This window comes from Hyperolius riggenbachi, chromosome 2 (assembly GCF_040937935.1).
Source record: "Hyperolius riggenbachi isolate aHypRig1 chromosome 2, aHypRig1.pri, whole genome shotgun sequence".
NCBI classification, from domain to species: Eukaryota; Metazoa; Chordata; class Amphibia; order Anura; family Hyperoliidae; genus Hyperolius; species Hyperolius riggenbachi.
The window spans coordinates 38,169,179-38,181,905 of NC_090647.1; the positions used below are offsets into that span (position 1 = coordinate 38,169,179).

The following is a 12,727-nucleotide window of genomic DNA, read 5'->3' on the forward strand; positions in this document are numbered from 1 at the left end:
TAACCAATCACAAATCAGCCTTCATTAAAGTCACACCCAAAAAAGTGAACAGTATTTTACCCACAAACTAAACTCAGGACTTCCTCTCAGCTCTAAAACATTAGCCACAGCACGATAAACTTTTGGGAAAACAATTCATTTTCATTTGGTTTCACATTCCTGGGGGCACTGAGAGGGTTAAGCCTCAGTGTTTACTTATGAGCAGAGAGCCATGACGCAACTCACAGCTCTGATTCACAGCTGCTGATAATTCTAGGAACAAACGGTATGTTTTGTACCGTGCAATCGAGCCGCTGGATCGATTCCGGCACGTCCCCGCTGGCACCTGGATCGATTCCCGCTCGTCCCCGCGGGCGCTTCTCATCTTCTCGTTTTCTTTCATTGTCCCGCCCGCGGGTATAGAGCGCGGAATCGATCCGGCGGGTGATCGAACACGTCAGAAATTATCAATCGAGCCATCAGCGGCTCGATTACATGGTACAAAAACGTACCGTGTATAGATTTAACTGAACAATCTGATGTGGCTAAACAAACAACACAAAGCAGTGAATTTCTTAAAGTGGACCTGAACTCTTGCACAGGACAGAAGGGAAGCAGAGAAATGCACCCTGTGTGTATTTAGAGAGTTTAGCCTGTCTAATCCCCCTCATCTGTGACTAATCACAACTGAACTTTGATCCCTCAGCTGTGTCAGCTGGCTGCCTCGGCAGAGCAGCTATTTTGTAAACACAGGAGATGAAGCCTATGTCTTTTTCAATGAAAGCAGGAAGTAGACACACTGCAGATTGCAGGATTTGTATCAGCTGTAACAAAAATGTTTTTCTTTAAAGGTTATTAACCTCCTTGGCGGTAATCCCGAGCTGAGCTCGGGGTATGCCGCCGGAGGTCGCCGCTCAGGCCCTGCTGGGCCGATTTGCATTCTGCAAAAAGCAGCACACGCAGCCGGCACTTTGCCAGCCGCGTGTGCTGCCCGATCGCCGCCGCTCCGCGGCGATCCGCCGCGTGCAGCGGCGAAAAAGGACCCCCCAGCCGCCCGAGCCCAGCGCAGCCGGAACAAACAGTTCCGGCCGGCGCTAGGGGCTGGATCGGGCGGCTCTGACGTCAGGACGTCGACTGACGTCCATGACGTCACTCCGCTCGTCGCCATGGCGACGAGGAAAGCGAAACAAGATAGGCCGCTCATTGCGGCCTATCTTGTTACTTTCGATTGCCGGAGGCGATCGAAAGTACGCTTCCGGAGCGCCCTCTAGTGGGCTTTCATGCAGCCAACTTTCAGTTGGCTGCATGAAATATTTTTTTTTTTATTTAAAAAAAACCCCATTTCAGCCTCCCTGGCAAAATAAATAAACCGCCAGGGAGGTTAACCTCCTGGGCGATAATCCCGAGCTGAGCTCGGGGTATGTCGCGCAGGAGGAGTTCTCAGGCCCTGGTGGGCCGATTTGCATAATTTTTTTTTTGTTACACGCAGCTAGCACTTTGCTACCTGCATGTAACTTCCGATCGCCGCCGCTCGCCGCCGATCTGCCGCTACCTACCGTGCAGCCCCCCCCCCTCCCCGACCCCTTGCGCAGCCTGGCCAATCAGTGCAAGGCAGCGCTAAGGGGTGGATCGGAACTCATCCCGCCCCATCGCCATGGCGACCGGGGAAGCCCAGCAGGAAATCCCGTTCTGAACGGGATTTCCTGCTTACTCTGATCGCCGAAGGCGATCGGAGTGGGTGGGGGGATGCCGCTGCGCTGCGGCTATCATGTAGCGAGCCCAGGGCTCGCCACATGATTTAAAAAATAAACATTTTTTTAAAAAATAGTGCTGCGCCCCCTCCTGGGCGATATAATTGTATCGCCCAGAGGGTTAAGCTGGTGCCTATGTTTTAGAGCAGAGAGGAAGTTTTGATTTTAGGTCCACTTTAAAGGGAACTAAGCACCGCTGATTGGCTTAGCAGGTCAAATATCTACAACGCAGAATGGCCGGCTGGAAGAATGAGAAGGCTCTATGCTATCCAGAGCCTTCCTTCTACCAAGGTACCTATAAAACCTGACGTGAGATTTTTCACTTTAGGCTTGCTTTAACCCTTTAGCAGCCAATTTATTTAGAAGCTTGCAAGTGCTCCAGGCCAATTTATTTTAGCGCTTTATTTTTTTCTTTCTTACATTCCCTTGCTTCTAATTAGTACTGCTATGACGTGTATTTATGGCCACTTGTCACTAGGGGGCAGTGTGAGGCCGTAACAGGGGACTTCGGCTGTCAGTTTCTATATTTTCTGCTAGCAGAGAGACATCAAATCATTCCAAGAATTTACAGCACAACGAGTTCTGCTGACTGAGGTCAAACACTGCACTTATCTCAAACGAGATAATTCTATTGAGGCTGCCAATAGGTTAATTCTGTGTTGACTGCACAACTGTCATAAAAAGGGTAACAAGACTGCACAAGACCGTCATGGCACTAGTCCGGGAAGCTTAAGCAAGCCCTTTGGGGGTACATAGCATATCATCACTGGGACTATAGTCAGAGGCATAAGCAGTCCTGAGCACAGCTGTGTGAATGACCTAGGTCAGCACTGCCATTAATTGCTCACCAGTCATTGCCGCCATTTGTTAAAGGTAGTGGGACAGGCAGCCTCGTCCCTGTCTTCATCTTTTGACTAACTGCAGTGCCGTTATCCATTTCACTGGTTTTTCCCTTCCCAACGAACACCACTAGGTGGCGTGTAGCAGTACAGGCAAGCAGCGGCACTACAACCTAGCCTGAAGATGAAGACAGATGCCGTGCACACGCCACAACCTACAGAAAAGTATCGGGTTACACAAGAGATGCAGAGCAATGGTAAACCAGCCAGCACTAGCCTTGCTGCTTCTTGTACATCCAGCAGCTTTCTAGCAGAAGTGCCTAAAATCAATGCAGGAATCCTGTGTGCTTACCTCTGCAGGAAGATGGGCTTAAGAAACAACAAGTCCTTGAAGTAAGAGAACACAGGCGATTCAGGTCCAGAGAAGCCCCTCGCCATCATTCGCTGAAGCTCACATCTAAAGTGTTCCCCAAGGGACTGCCACTGACTCTGCATTTCTGTTACTGAAATAGACATAAAAAAAGAAAATCTCTAACACATTTCATGACGTCTAAAAATAACGTAAATCTTTTTAAAGCAGAAGCTATAGCTGCATACGTAAACATTACATGCTGTGAGCTTATAAAGATAAGGCTGTTCCGTTAAAGAACAAGCGACACCCATGCTAACCTAGAGATAAAAACCACATATATAAGTAGATAAATACTACTTCTACTTACATAACAGATGTATTGTGCTATCCACGTAATGATTCCTGTGACTTTTATAATGGAAAAGCAGAAAATCCTATTCTAGGCAGTGGCCATTTCACCAAGCTAATGCTGACATCATATCCTCCCTGACTCTTGTTTCCCCCCTCCCTTCTCTTGCTCATTGTGTATTCATTAGCTGCCCTCCTCCCGGAGTCTTTTTTTTTTTTGTATTTCCACATCCAATCACTGAGTCACCTCAGCCTTGCTTGTAAACACAAGTGATCAGCCAGGCAGGGAAATAAATGGAAGGGGAGGAATATATTATAGATAAAAGGAACTCCCAGCATTCAACTTTTTGGCACTGTTTGGCACTAGGGCCAGTGCTCCTAAAGTATGTAATAACGCCAAACCATAACAGCAGAAAAAGTTTTGAAAGCAGGATTAGCATCTTTATCACTTAATACACTCAGACTAGTTGCTGTTGAAATTTGATTTTTATGGTGACAATACCGCTTTAAGGCCCAGTCTTACTAGTCCAAGGGGTTCAGTGACGCTAGCATGTTAGCCCCTCCCATTCCTGTGACCATAGTGCAAGCATGGGTGTACCACATGATCAGGACGTGTTGTGATTGGCTTCAGAGACTGTTTCTGAAAGAGAGATCTCTGTCATGGAGGCACAGCCAACCTGGGGCATGCAACCTCACCCCCGCATGAGTTCTGTAAAGGCTTGTACACACACAGAGTATGTATGTTCTCCGCGTGTCTGCATGGGTTTTCTCCGGGCACTATTATTTCCTCCCTCATCCCAAAAACCGTCAGATAATTTAACTGGGTTCCCACTAAAACTGGCCAAAGATTACGACATAGGACTATGATAGGATTAGATTGTGAGCTCCTCTGAGGACAGTCAATAACATGACTATGTATTCTGTAAAGTGCTGCAGAAGATGTCAGTGCTATATAAATACATAATAATAAAAATGAATTGCAACATTCAGAACACCCACCTCTCACTGATCTCATGAAGGGGTTCAGGTCATCCCAGTCACGGAACATTTGTGATGCGATCTGATGCCACAGCTTCATCCTCCGATGGGGATCATTATATGCGGCGTTCTGAGGATCGTATACTTCAGGGCGGAGCCGTACAAGAGTAATCAGAAGCTCAATATTAAGGAATGACTCCGCACCAAAACTGCAATCCTGTCCAAATGCCATTTCCATTCCTGCACAGACAGGAAATACCGTGCGAGCGCGTCACAAAACGCATCTCATTATTATAATAGGATTTTTACCTATTTTGTTTTTTATTTTATTTTATACATGGCTTAAGAAATCTGCTTATAAAAAACAGAGACCAAGTGGATCTCAGAGATTTGTGCTCAGCAAACAGCCTTCATGCCCATGTACTCCTTTTACAAGCAGCCAATATCTGCTCCATGGAGATAAACAGGAAACAAGAAATTCAGGGTGCGGTCCCATGCTACAAGTGTTTATAGGTCAACCAAGAAAAAGCTACTGAGCCCTCACTGGAGAAGAGTGGCTGCCCTAACACGTACATTTATAACCGCCGCAATGGTTTTTTTGATGAGAGCTGTGCCAATAGTTTGACTATTAGTAACATACTGTTATCGATATTCTGCTACAGGTAGCAAGGGTCCTTTTGTGATCGGCCATATTCCCAAATTAACCGCTCTCCACACTCTTTCCGATAGGCCCAATGCTATCCCTCCTAGCAATACACCCTACACTAACCCTCCTAGCAATACGCCCTACACTAACCCTCCTAGCAATACGCCCTACACTAACCCTCCTAGCAATATGCCCTACACTAACCCTCCTAGCAATACGCCCTACACTAACCCTCCTGGCAATACGCCCTACACTAACCCTCCTGGCAATACGCCCTACACTAACCCTCCTAGCAATACACCCTACACTAACCCTCCTAGCAATACGCCCTACACTAACCCTCCTAGCAATACACCCTACACTAACCCTCCTAGCAATACGCCCTACACTAACCCTCCTGGCAATACGCCCTACACTAACCCTCCTAGCAATACACCCTACACTAACCCTCCTGGCAATACGCCCTACACTAACCCTCCTAGCAATACACCCTACACTAACCCTCCTAGCAATACGCCCTACACTAACCCTCCTAGCAATACGCCCAACACTAACCCTCTCCTAGCAATACGCACAACACTAACCCTCTCCTAGCAATACGCACAACACTAACCCTCTCCTAGCAATATGCACAACACTAACCCTCTCCTAGCAATACGCACAACACTAACCCTCTCCTAGCAATACGCACAGCACTAACCCTCTCCTAGCAATACGCACAACACTAACCCTCTCCTAGCAATACGCCCAACACTAGCCCTCTCCTAGCAATACGCACAACACTAACCTTCTCCTAGCAATATGCCCAACACTAACCCTCTCCTAGCAATACGCACAACACTAACCCTCTCCTAGCAATAAGCACAACACTAACCTTCTCCTAGCAATACGCCCAACACTAACCCTCTCCTAGCAATACGCACAACACTAACCTTCTCCTAGCAATATGCCCAACACTAACCCTCTCCTAGCAATACGCACAACACTAACGCTCTCCTAGCAATACCCCTAACACTAACCTTCTCCTAGCAATACGCACAACACCAACCCTCTCCTAGCAATATGCACAACACTAACCCTCTCCTAGCAATACGCACAACACTAACCCTCTCCTAGCAATACGCACAACACTAACCCTCTCCTAGCAATACCCCTAACACTAACCTTCTCCTAGCAATACGCACAACACTAACCCTCTCCTAGCAATACGCACAACACTAACCCTCTCCTAGCAATACCCCTAACACTAACCCTCTCCTAGCAATACCCCTAACACTAACCTTCTAGCAATACGCACAACACTAACCCTCTCCTAGCAATGAGCACAACACTAACCCTCTCCTAGCAATACCCCTAACACTAACCTTCTCCTAGCAATACGCACAGCACTAACCCTCTCCTAGCAAAACGCACAACACTAACCCTCTCCTAGCAATACGCACAACACTAACCCTCTCCTAGCAATACGCACAACACTAACCCTCTCCTAGCAATACCCCTAACACTAACCTTCTCCTAGCAATACGCACAACACTAACCCTCTCCTAGCAATACGCACAACACTAACCCTCTCCTAGCAATACCCCTAACACTAACCCTCTCCTAGCAATACCCCTAACACTAACCTTCTAGCAATACGCACAACACTAACCCTCTCCTAGCAATACCCCTAACACTAACCTTCTCCTAGCAATACGCAACAACACTAACCCTCTCCTAGCAATACGCACAACACTAACCCTCTCCTAGCAATACCCCTAACACTAACCCTCTCCTAGCAATACCCCTAACACTAACCTTCTAGCAATACCCGTAACACTAACCCTCTCCTAGCAATACCCCTAACACTAACCTTCTCCTAGCAATACGCACAACACTAACCCTCTCCTAGCAATGCGCACAACACTAACCCTCTCCTAGCAATGCGCACAACACTAACCCTCTCCTAGCAATGCGCACAACACTAACCCTCTCCTAGCAATACCCCTAACACTAACCCTCTCCTAGCAATACCCCTAACACTAACCTTCTCCTAGCAATACGCCCAACACTAACCCTGTTCCATCGTTGTGCCCACCGAAGCCCCTTGTCGACAGCTCATGTCTGCTCAGTAACACGGGCCTGATCAGGGTTGGCTTTTCTTTTTCCTCTGAAGCCAGAGTGGGTTTGTGGAACCGTGCAGGCGCAGTGCGGCCATGCTTGTCATTCAGGAGCGCAGATGCGCACTTTGGGAGGGCATGGAGCAAGAGCAGCGAGGTCGAGGAAGACGGGGGAAACCTCTGAAGCATCCTGAGGTATGTATATAACTTTTTGATTAAACACAAAAAAAAGTACAGGTTTAGTTTAAAACTTCCATGGTTTACTGAGACTAACTGGGTGCGCAGTTGGTCCTATGAAACAAACTGGCTGCGCAGTCCTGGAAATGAAAAAAAAATGTATGATATTTTGTGTTTCTTCTAAGTTACTGTACAATGTATTTATTGTAACATGTATGTTGTCTGCCGACACGATATTATATACCAGGGTCTGCATTTATGTACCAGGATTTGTTGTTTGTTTAGCTCAATGGAAGAAGATAGTGCTACATTAACCACTTCAGCCTTCAGTCATTTTCACTTTATGCATCCGAGCAATGTTCACCTCCCATTCATTAGCCTATAACTTTATCACTACTTATCACAATGAACTGATCTATATCTTGTTTTTTCCGCCACCAATTAGGCTTTCTTTGGGTGGTACATTTTGCTAAGGGCCACTTTACTGTAAATGCCTTTTAAAAGGACTTCGAGGCCAAAACGAAGAAAATTACACTTTACCTTTTTCTTAGCATCCGTTCCGCCGTCAGTGTAGGCCTCTCCGTTCCCCCTGGGCTTGCCCCGACCCCACCGAACGGGTCGCATCGATGCCACCCCTAAGATGGCCGCCGCCTTGATCTGCGGCTGCGCAGTACGCTTTGCCGCAAATGCGACTGCGCAGCCTTTAGCTCGCCTCCCGCTTCAGGAGGATGCCGGGACCCATACGCGACGGGAGGCGGGCTAAAGGCTGCGCAGTCACGGCAAAGCGTACTGCGCAGCCGCAGATCAAGGCGGCGGCCATCTTAGGGGTGGCATCGATGCGACCCGTTCGGTGGGGTCGGGGCAAGCCCTGGGGGAATGGAAAGGCCTACACTGACGGCGGAACAGAGCGGAGGACGCGCAGGGCGTCCTCCGTGGATTATGCTAAGAAAAAGGTAAAGTGTCATTTTCTTCGTTTTGGCCTCGGAAGTCCTTTAACAGGAAGAATAAGAAAACAACAGAAAAAAAAAATCATTATTAGTTTTCAGCCATTATAGTTTTAAAATAATACATGCCTCCATAATTAGGACTCACGTATTGTATTTGCCCATTTGTCCCAGTTATTACACCGTTTAAATTATGTCCCTATCACAATGTATGGCGACAATATTTTATTTGGAAATAAAGGTGCATTTTTTCCGTTTTGCATCCATCACTATTTACGAGCTTATAATAAAAAAAAAAACAAAAAAACAAAAACAAAAAAAAAATATTTCATCTTTACATTGATATTTAAAAAGTTTAGACCCTTAGGTAAATATTTACGTGGTTTTTTTTTTTTGTTTTTTTTAATTAAACATTTTATTTGGGTATTTTTGGGAGGATGGGATGGAAATAATTTTTTTAGGTACATGTGTGTTGATTTTTATTTATTTTTTTGATGTGGATGTAGTTTTACTTTTTGGCCACAAGATGGCAGCCATGAGTTTGTTTACAACGTCACTCTAAGCGTAACCTGTACGATTAGAAGGACGTAGGGAGGCGCAGGAAGCAGAAAAAGCGAAGCTTCCGAGAGAATCTGTCGCTTTTTCTGCGGGGGAGAGGAATCAGTGATCGGTCACCATGGCCCGATTCACTGATTCCCTGGCCAACGAACCGCGACCCGGAGCATGCGTAAACACGCGCGTCGGCCGCGGGAGCGCACATGGCCTCCTAGACATAGCTGCTATGTCCAGGAGGCATAAATGGTTACTCAATCTTTATCACATCTCCATTCACTTAAAATAACTTACGTTTTCTCTCTTTTAATGACCTGATTTCTTCTTCACTCTGTAAAAAAAATAAATAAATAAACAACAGAGAAATACAACAGTCATCATGATTTAAAGAGAATCTGTAAAACAAACAAAAAACAACACATCCTCTGAGGGGTACTTACTGACCTCTAGAGGGGGAAGCCTCTGGATCCTAATGAGACTTCCCCCATCCTCTTCCCCCTCTGGGATCCAGCGCTAGTAGCCCCCAAACAGCGGTCATGGAAATATTTACAATATTTATAAGAGGTGGAAATAGCTGAGCCCGATCGGGTCCGCTCTACTGTGCAGGCGATGGGTAAATATTGCAGCCGCTGCTGCGCCCGCGCCACAGCAGACACGCTTGTAAGCCGATTTTCAGGGGCTGCCAGCCCTGGGTGTTCTAACTCTTCCCCAGGCTACAAAAAAGTTTGTTTATTTAAGAGGAACTCCAGTTGAGGAAATCTCTTCCAGCCTTCCTGATCCCTTGCCGTCATTACGTACTTCGCCATTCTTCCAGTGTCCCCCTCAAGCACTAAATGCGCGACCCCAGGCAGTGTGTGGAGCTCTATTGCGAAATTGCTACTGCGCATGCGCAGACTGCTCCCGGCCGCAGGATAGAGTATGCCAGAGTTGCCATTATATAAATAAGAATAAATGTGTGAAAGGGGTCTTACAAAAACCTGGAAAGTCCAGTTCCAAAGGCCATGCTTGGAATTTATACTAAACGGGATTGCTCTGAGGATTTGCGTTGTTTAGTTTCAGTGTGTAGTGGCGCTTTAAAGGGATACTGTAGTAGGGGTCGGGGAAAAATGAGCTGAACTTACCCGGGGCTTCTAATGGTCCCCCGCAGACATCCTGTGTTGGCGCAGCCACTCACCGATGCTCCGGCCCCGCCTCCAGTTCACTTCTGGAATTTCTGACTTTAAAGTCGGAAAACCACTGCGCCTGCACACCCGTGTCCTCGCTCCCGCTGATGTCACCAGGAGTGTACTGTGCAGACACAGACTATAATGGGCCTGCGCTGTGCGCTCTTGATGACATCAGCGGGATCGAGAACACGGCAACGCAGGCGCAGTGCTTTTCAGACTTTAAAGTCTGAAATTCCAGAAGTGAACCGGAGGCGGGGCCGGAGCATCGGTGAGTGGCTGCGCCAACACAGGATGTCTGCGGGGGACCGTTAGAAGCCCCGGGTAAGTTCAACTAATTTTCCCCTGACCCCCCCTACAGTATCCCTTTAAGATCAGGCAAAAAACAACAATTTATTCTTTGTATGTAAACTGAGTGAGTGAGGGAATAATAAAGAGAGAAAAAAAAAATCATTCAGCGGTTACATTTTTCTGAGGTTAGCAGGCCATGAAAATCAGCAGCAAAGACCAAACAACAGCCTGGGCCAAGCTGGGACAACTCCAGCTTGTTATCCGGAGACGTTGAATTGAATTGAGCCCCTCTCTGTATACTGCAGACACCGCCGCCAAAACATGAATCTGAAATGAAAGGAGTGAGTGGGAGCGACTCCTCCAATATAAGCCGCTACTAGCAGCGGAGAGACAGACGGCCAACAGCTCTGATGAAGGCTCTGGCAGGCTGAACCATGCAGGTGCTGAGTGTAGGAACATTATCCCCCTTCCCCCCAAGCAACCAATGAACAAGGAATACCAACCAACTCTTTAATCCGCTTCCTGCGTCTCCCCGGGTTCCCCAGATGACTCGTCAGGTCGAATATAGTTGGGATTGCATTCTCTCGCAGCACCGTCCTGTAGGGGCTCTGAAAACAAAAGCAGCAATATTAACCACTTAAGCCCACAGGGTTGAATTTTTTTTGCATCTGAGCAACTTTCACCTCCCATTCATTTGCCAATAACTTTATCACTACTCGGCACAATGAATGGATCTATATCTTGTTTTTTTCGCCACCAATTAGGCTTTCTGTGGGTGATGCATTTTGCTGAGAATTAATTTATTGTAAATCCATTTTAACAGGAATATTAAGAAAGAAATGGAAAACAATCATTATTCCTCAGCTTTTGGCCATTATAGTTTGAAATTAATACATGCTACCATAATTAAAACCTATGTACTTTATTTACCAATTTGTCCCGCTTATTACACCATTTAAATTATGTCCCTATCACAATGTATGGCGCCGATATTCAATTTGGAAATAAAGGTGCATTTTTTCAATTTGCGTCCATCACTATTTAGAAGCCCATAATTTAATAAATCATATTGATATACTCCTTTGACATGCATATTTAAAAAGTTCAGACCCTTAGGTAACTATTTATGTTTTTTTTTTTTTTTATTGTAATTTTTTTTATTTTTTTATTTAAACTTGTATGTGGGTATTTTTTGGTGTGGGAGGTAAACAGGGGTTTTTTAATGTATTAAAATGTATTTATTTAACACAAGGTGTGTTTTTGGTGTAATTTGCTATTTGGCCACAAGATGGCCACAGTCCAAAAAGTCCTGGGAGCGATCGATCTCGCTCCCAGGCAGAAGAAAGGAGACCAGAGCTCAGAAAAGCCACAGTGAAGAGACGCTGTCGGCTTTTCTCCGGGGAGGTCCGATCAGCGAAAGGGATTTATAATCGCGGGAGAAAATTTTCGTCCAGTTAGGCTGAAGTGGTTAACCACCTGGCACAGGACCTCCCAGTAGTGGATATGCAGCTGCGTCAGGAGCAGGGTGGGGAAAATGAGATGATAATAATTGTGACGCCATGCAAATTTTGGAAACTGGCCAATCAAGGGCAGTAGCTGATGATTCTGATTGGTCCAATTCTAATGCATAAAATGAGTATCATCGCATCTCATAGCCCTTCCTCACTAAAGTGATGGAAATCCATCCATCAAACCAATTTAAGTGTACCCAGGGCAACACGTGACATGATGAGATAAACAGATGTATGTACCATACAAAACGTAACCGCTTGAGGACTGTAGGCTTACACCCCCCTAGTGACCGGGCTATTTTTTACAATTCAAGCCACTGCAGCTTTAAGGGCTCGCTGCAGGGCCGTACAACTCAACACACAAGTGATCCCCCGCCCCTTTTCTGCCCACCAACAGAGCTTTCTGTTGATGAGCTAGGATCCCTCCTGTGATGTCTGTCTGTTTTTTTTTTTAATTTTAAATAAATGTGTCTATTTGTTTTCTTGAGAGCCGATCGCTCCTGAGTCTCTCTAGGGGACAGCCGAATGACACGGCTGTCCCCAGTACAGCGCTGCCGTAGACCGCAGCGCTGTAGTGTAAATAGACGGCGTTTTTTGTGGTCTAAAAGTCTCCTAGCGGCGATTGCCACTGGGAGACTATGACGGAGCGGAGTCTATCGGCGTTAGGCAGCCTGGGGCTGTCACCTTCCCGACACCGATCGGCGGTCAGGAGGGGGTTAATAAGCAGGCTGTTTTACTTGTTTTATTTTGCTGCCTGAAATAGTTAATCTCTAGGCATGGAAGTGACAGCTTCTGTCTTGTTAGTACCTTGTTAAGAACATAGTCAGTGTTCTCCCCAGGCTCTTTTAGCCGGGCGCTCCACCTGGCTAGTTTTGGTGAGCAGCCCTCGGCTGTCATCGGCCCACCTCCTCCTATGCTGTAAGCAGAGTTGTGCAGAGAAGCGTCGCCCCTGCATTCTCCCATCTCGCCCCACCCGGCTACTATTTCATGCCACCTGGCTGGGAAATATTTCTGGGGAGAACACTGATAGTAAACATCACTGGTAAGCAAATTACAGCCATAAAAATGTTCCTGGCACTCTGGCATAATACAACTTT

The 12,727-nt window shown here is 46.5% G+C and overlaps 1 protein-coding gene across 2 annotated transcripts in view; it reads right to left on the bottom strand.

Annotated features, from left to right (window-relative positions):
• THAP12 (THAP domain containing 12) overlaps positions 1–12,727 on the bottom strand; it is a 39,375-nt gene that overhangs the window by 9,181 nt on the left and 17,467 nt on the right. For both annotated transcript variants that reach the window (XM_068266653.1, XM_068266654.1), the window contains exons 3-4: positions 10,623–10,727; positions 8,960–8,996 (exon numbers count right to left, since the gene is read on the bottom strand). In XM_068266653.1, the coding sequence (XP_068122754.1) occupies positions 8,960–8,996; positions 10,623–10,727 (142 nt within the window). The remainder of the gene's footprint in view (positions 1–8,959; positions 8,997–10,622; positions 10,728–12,727) is intronic.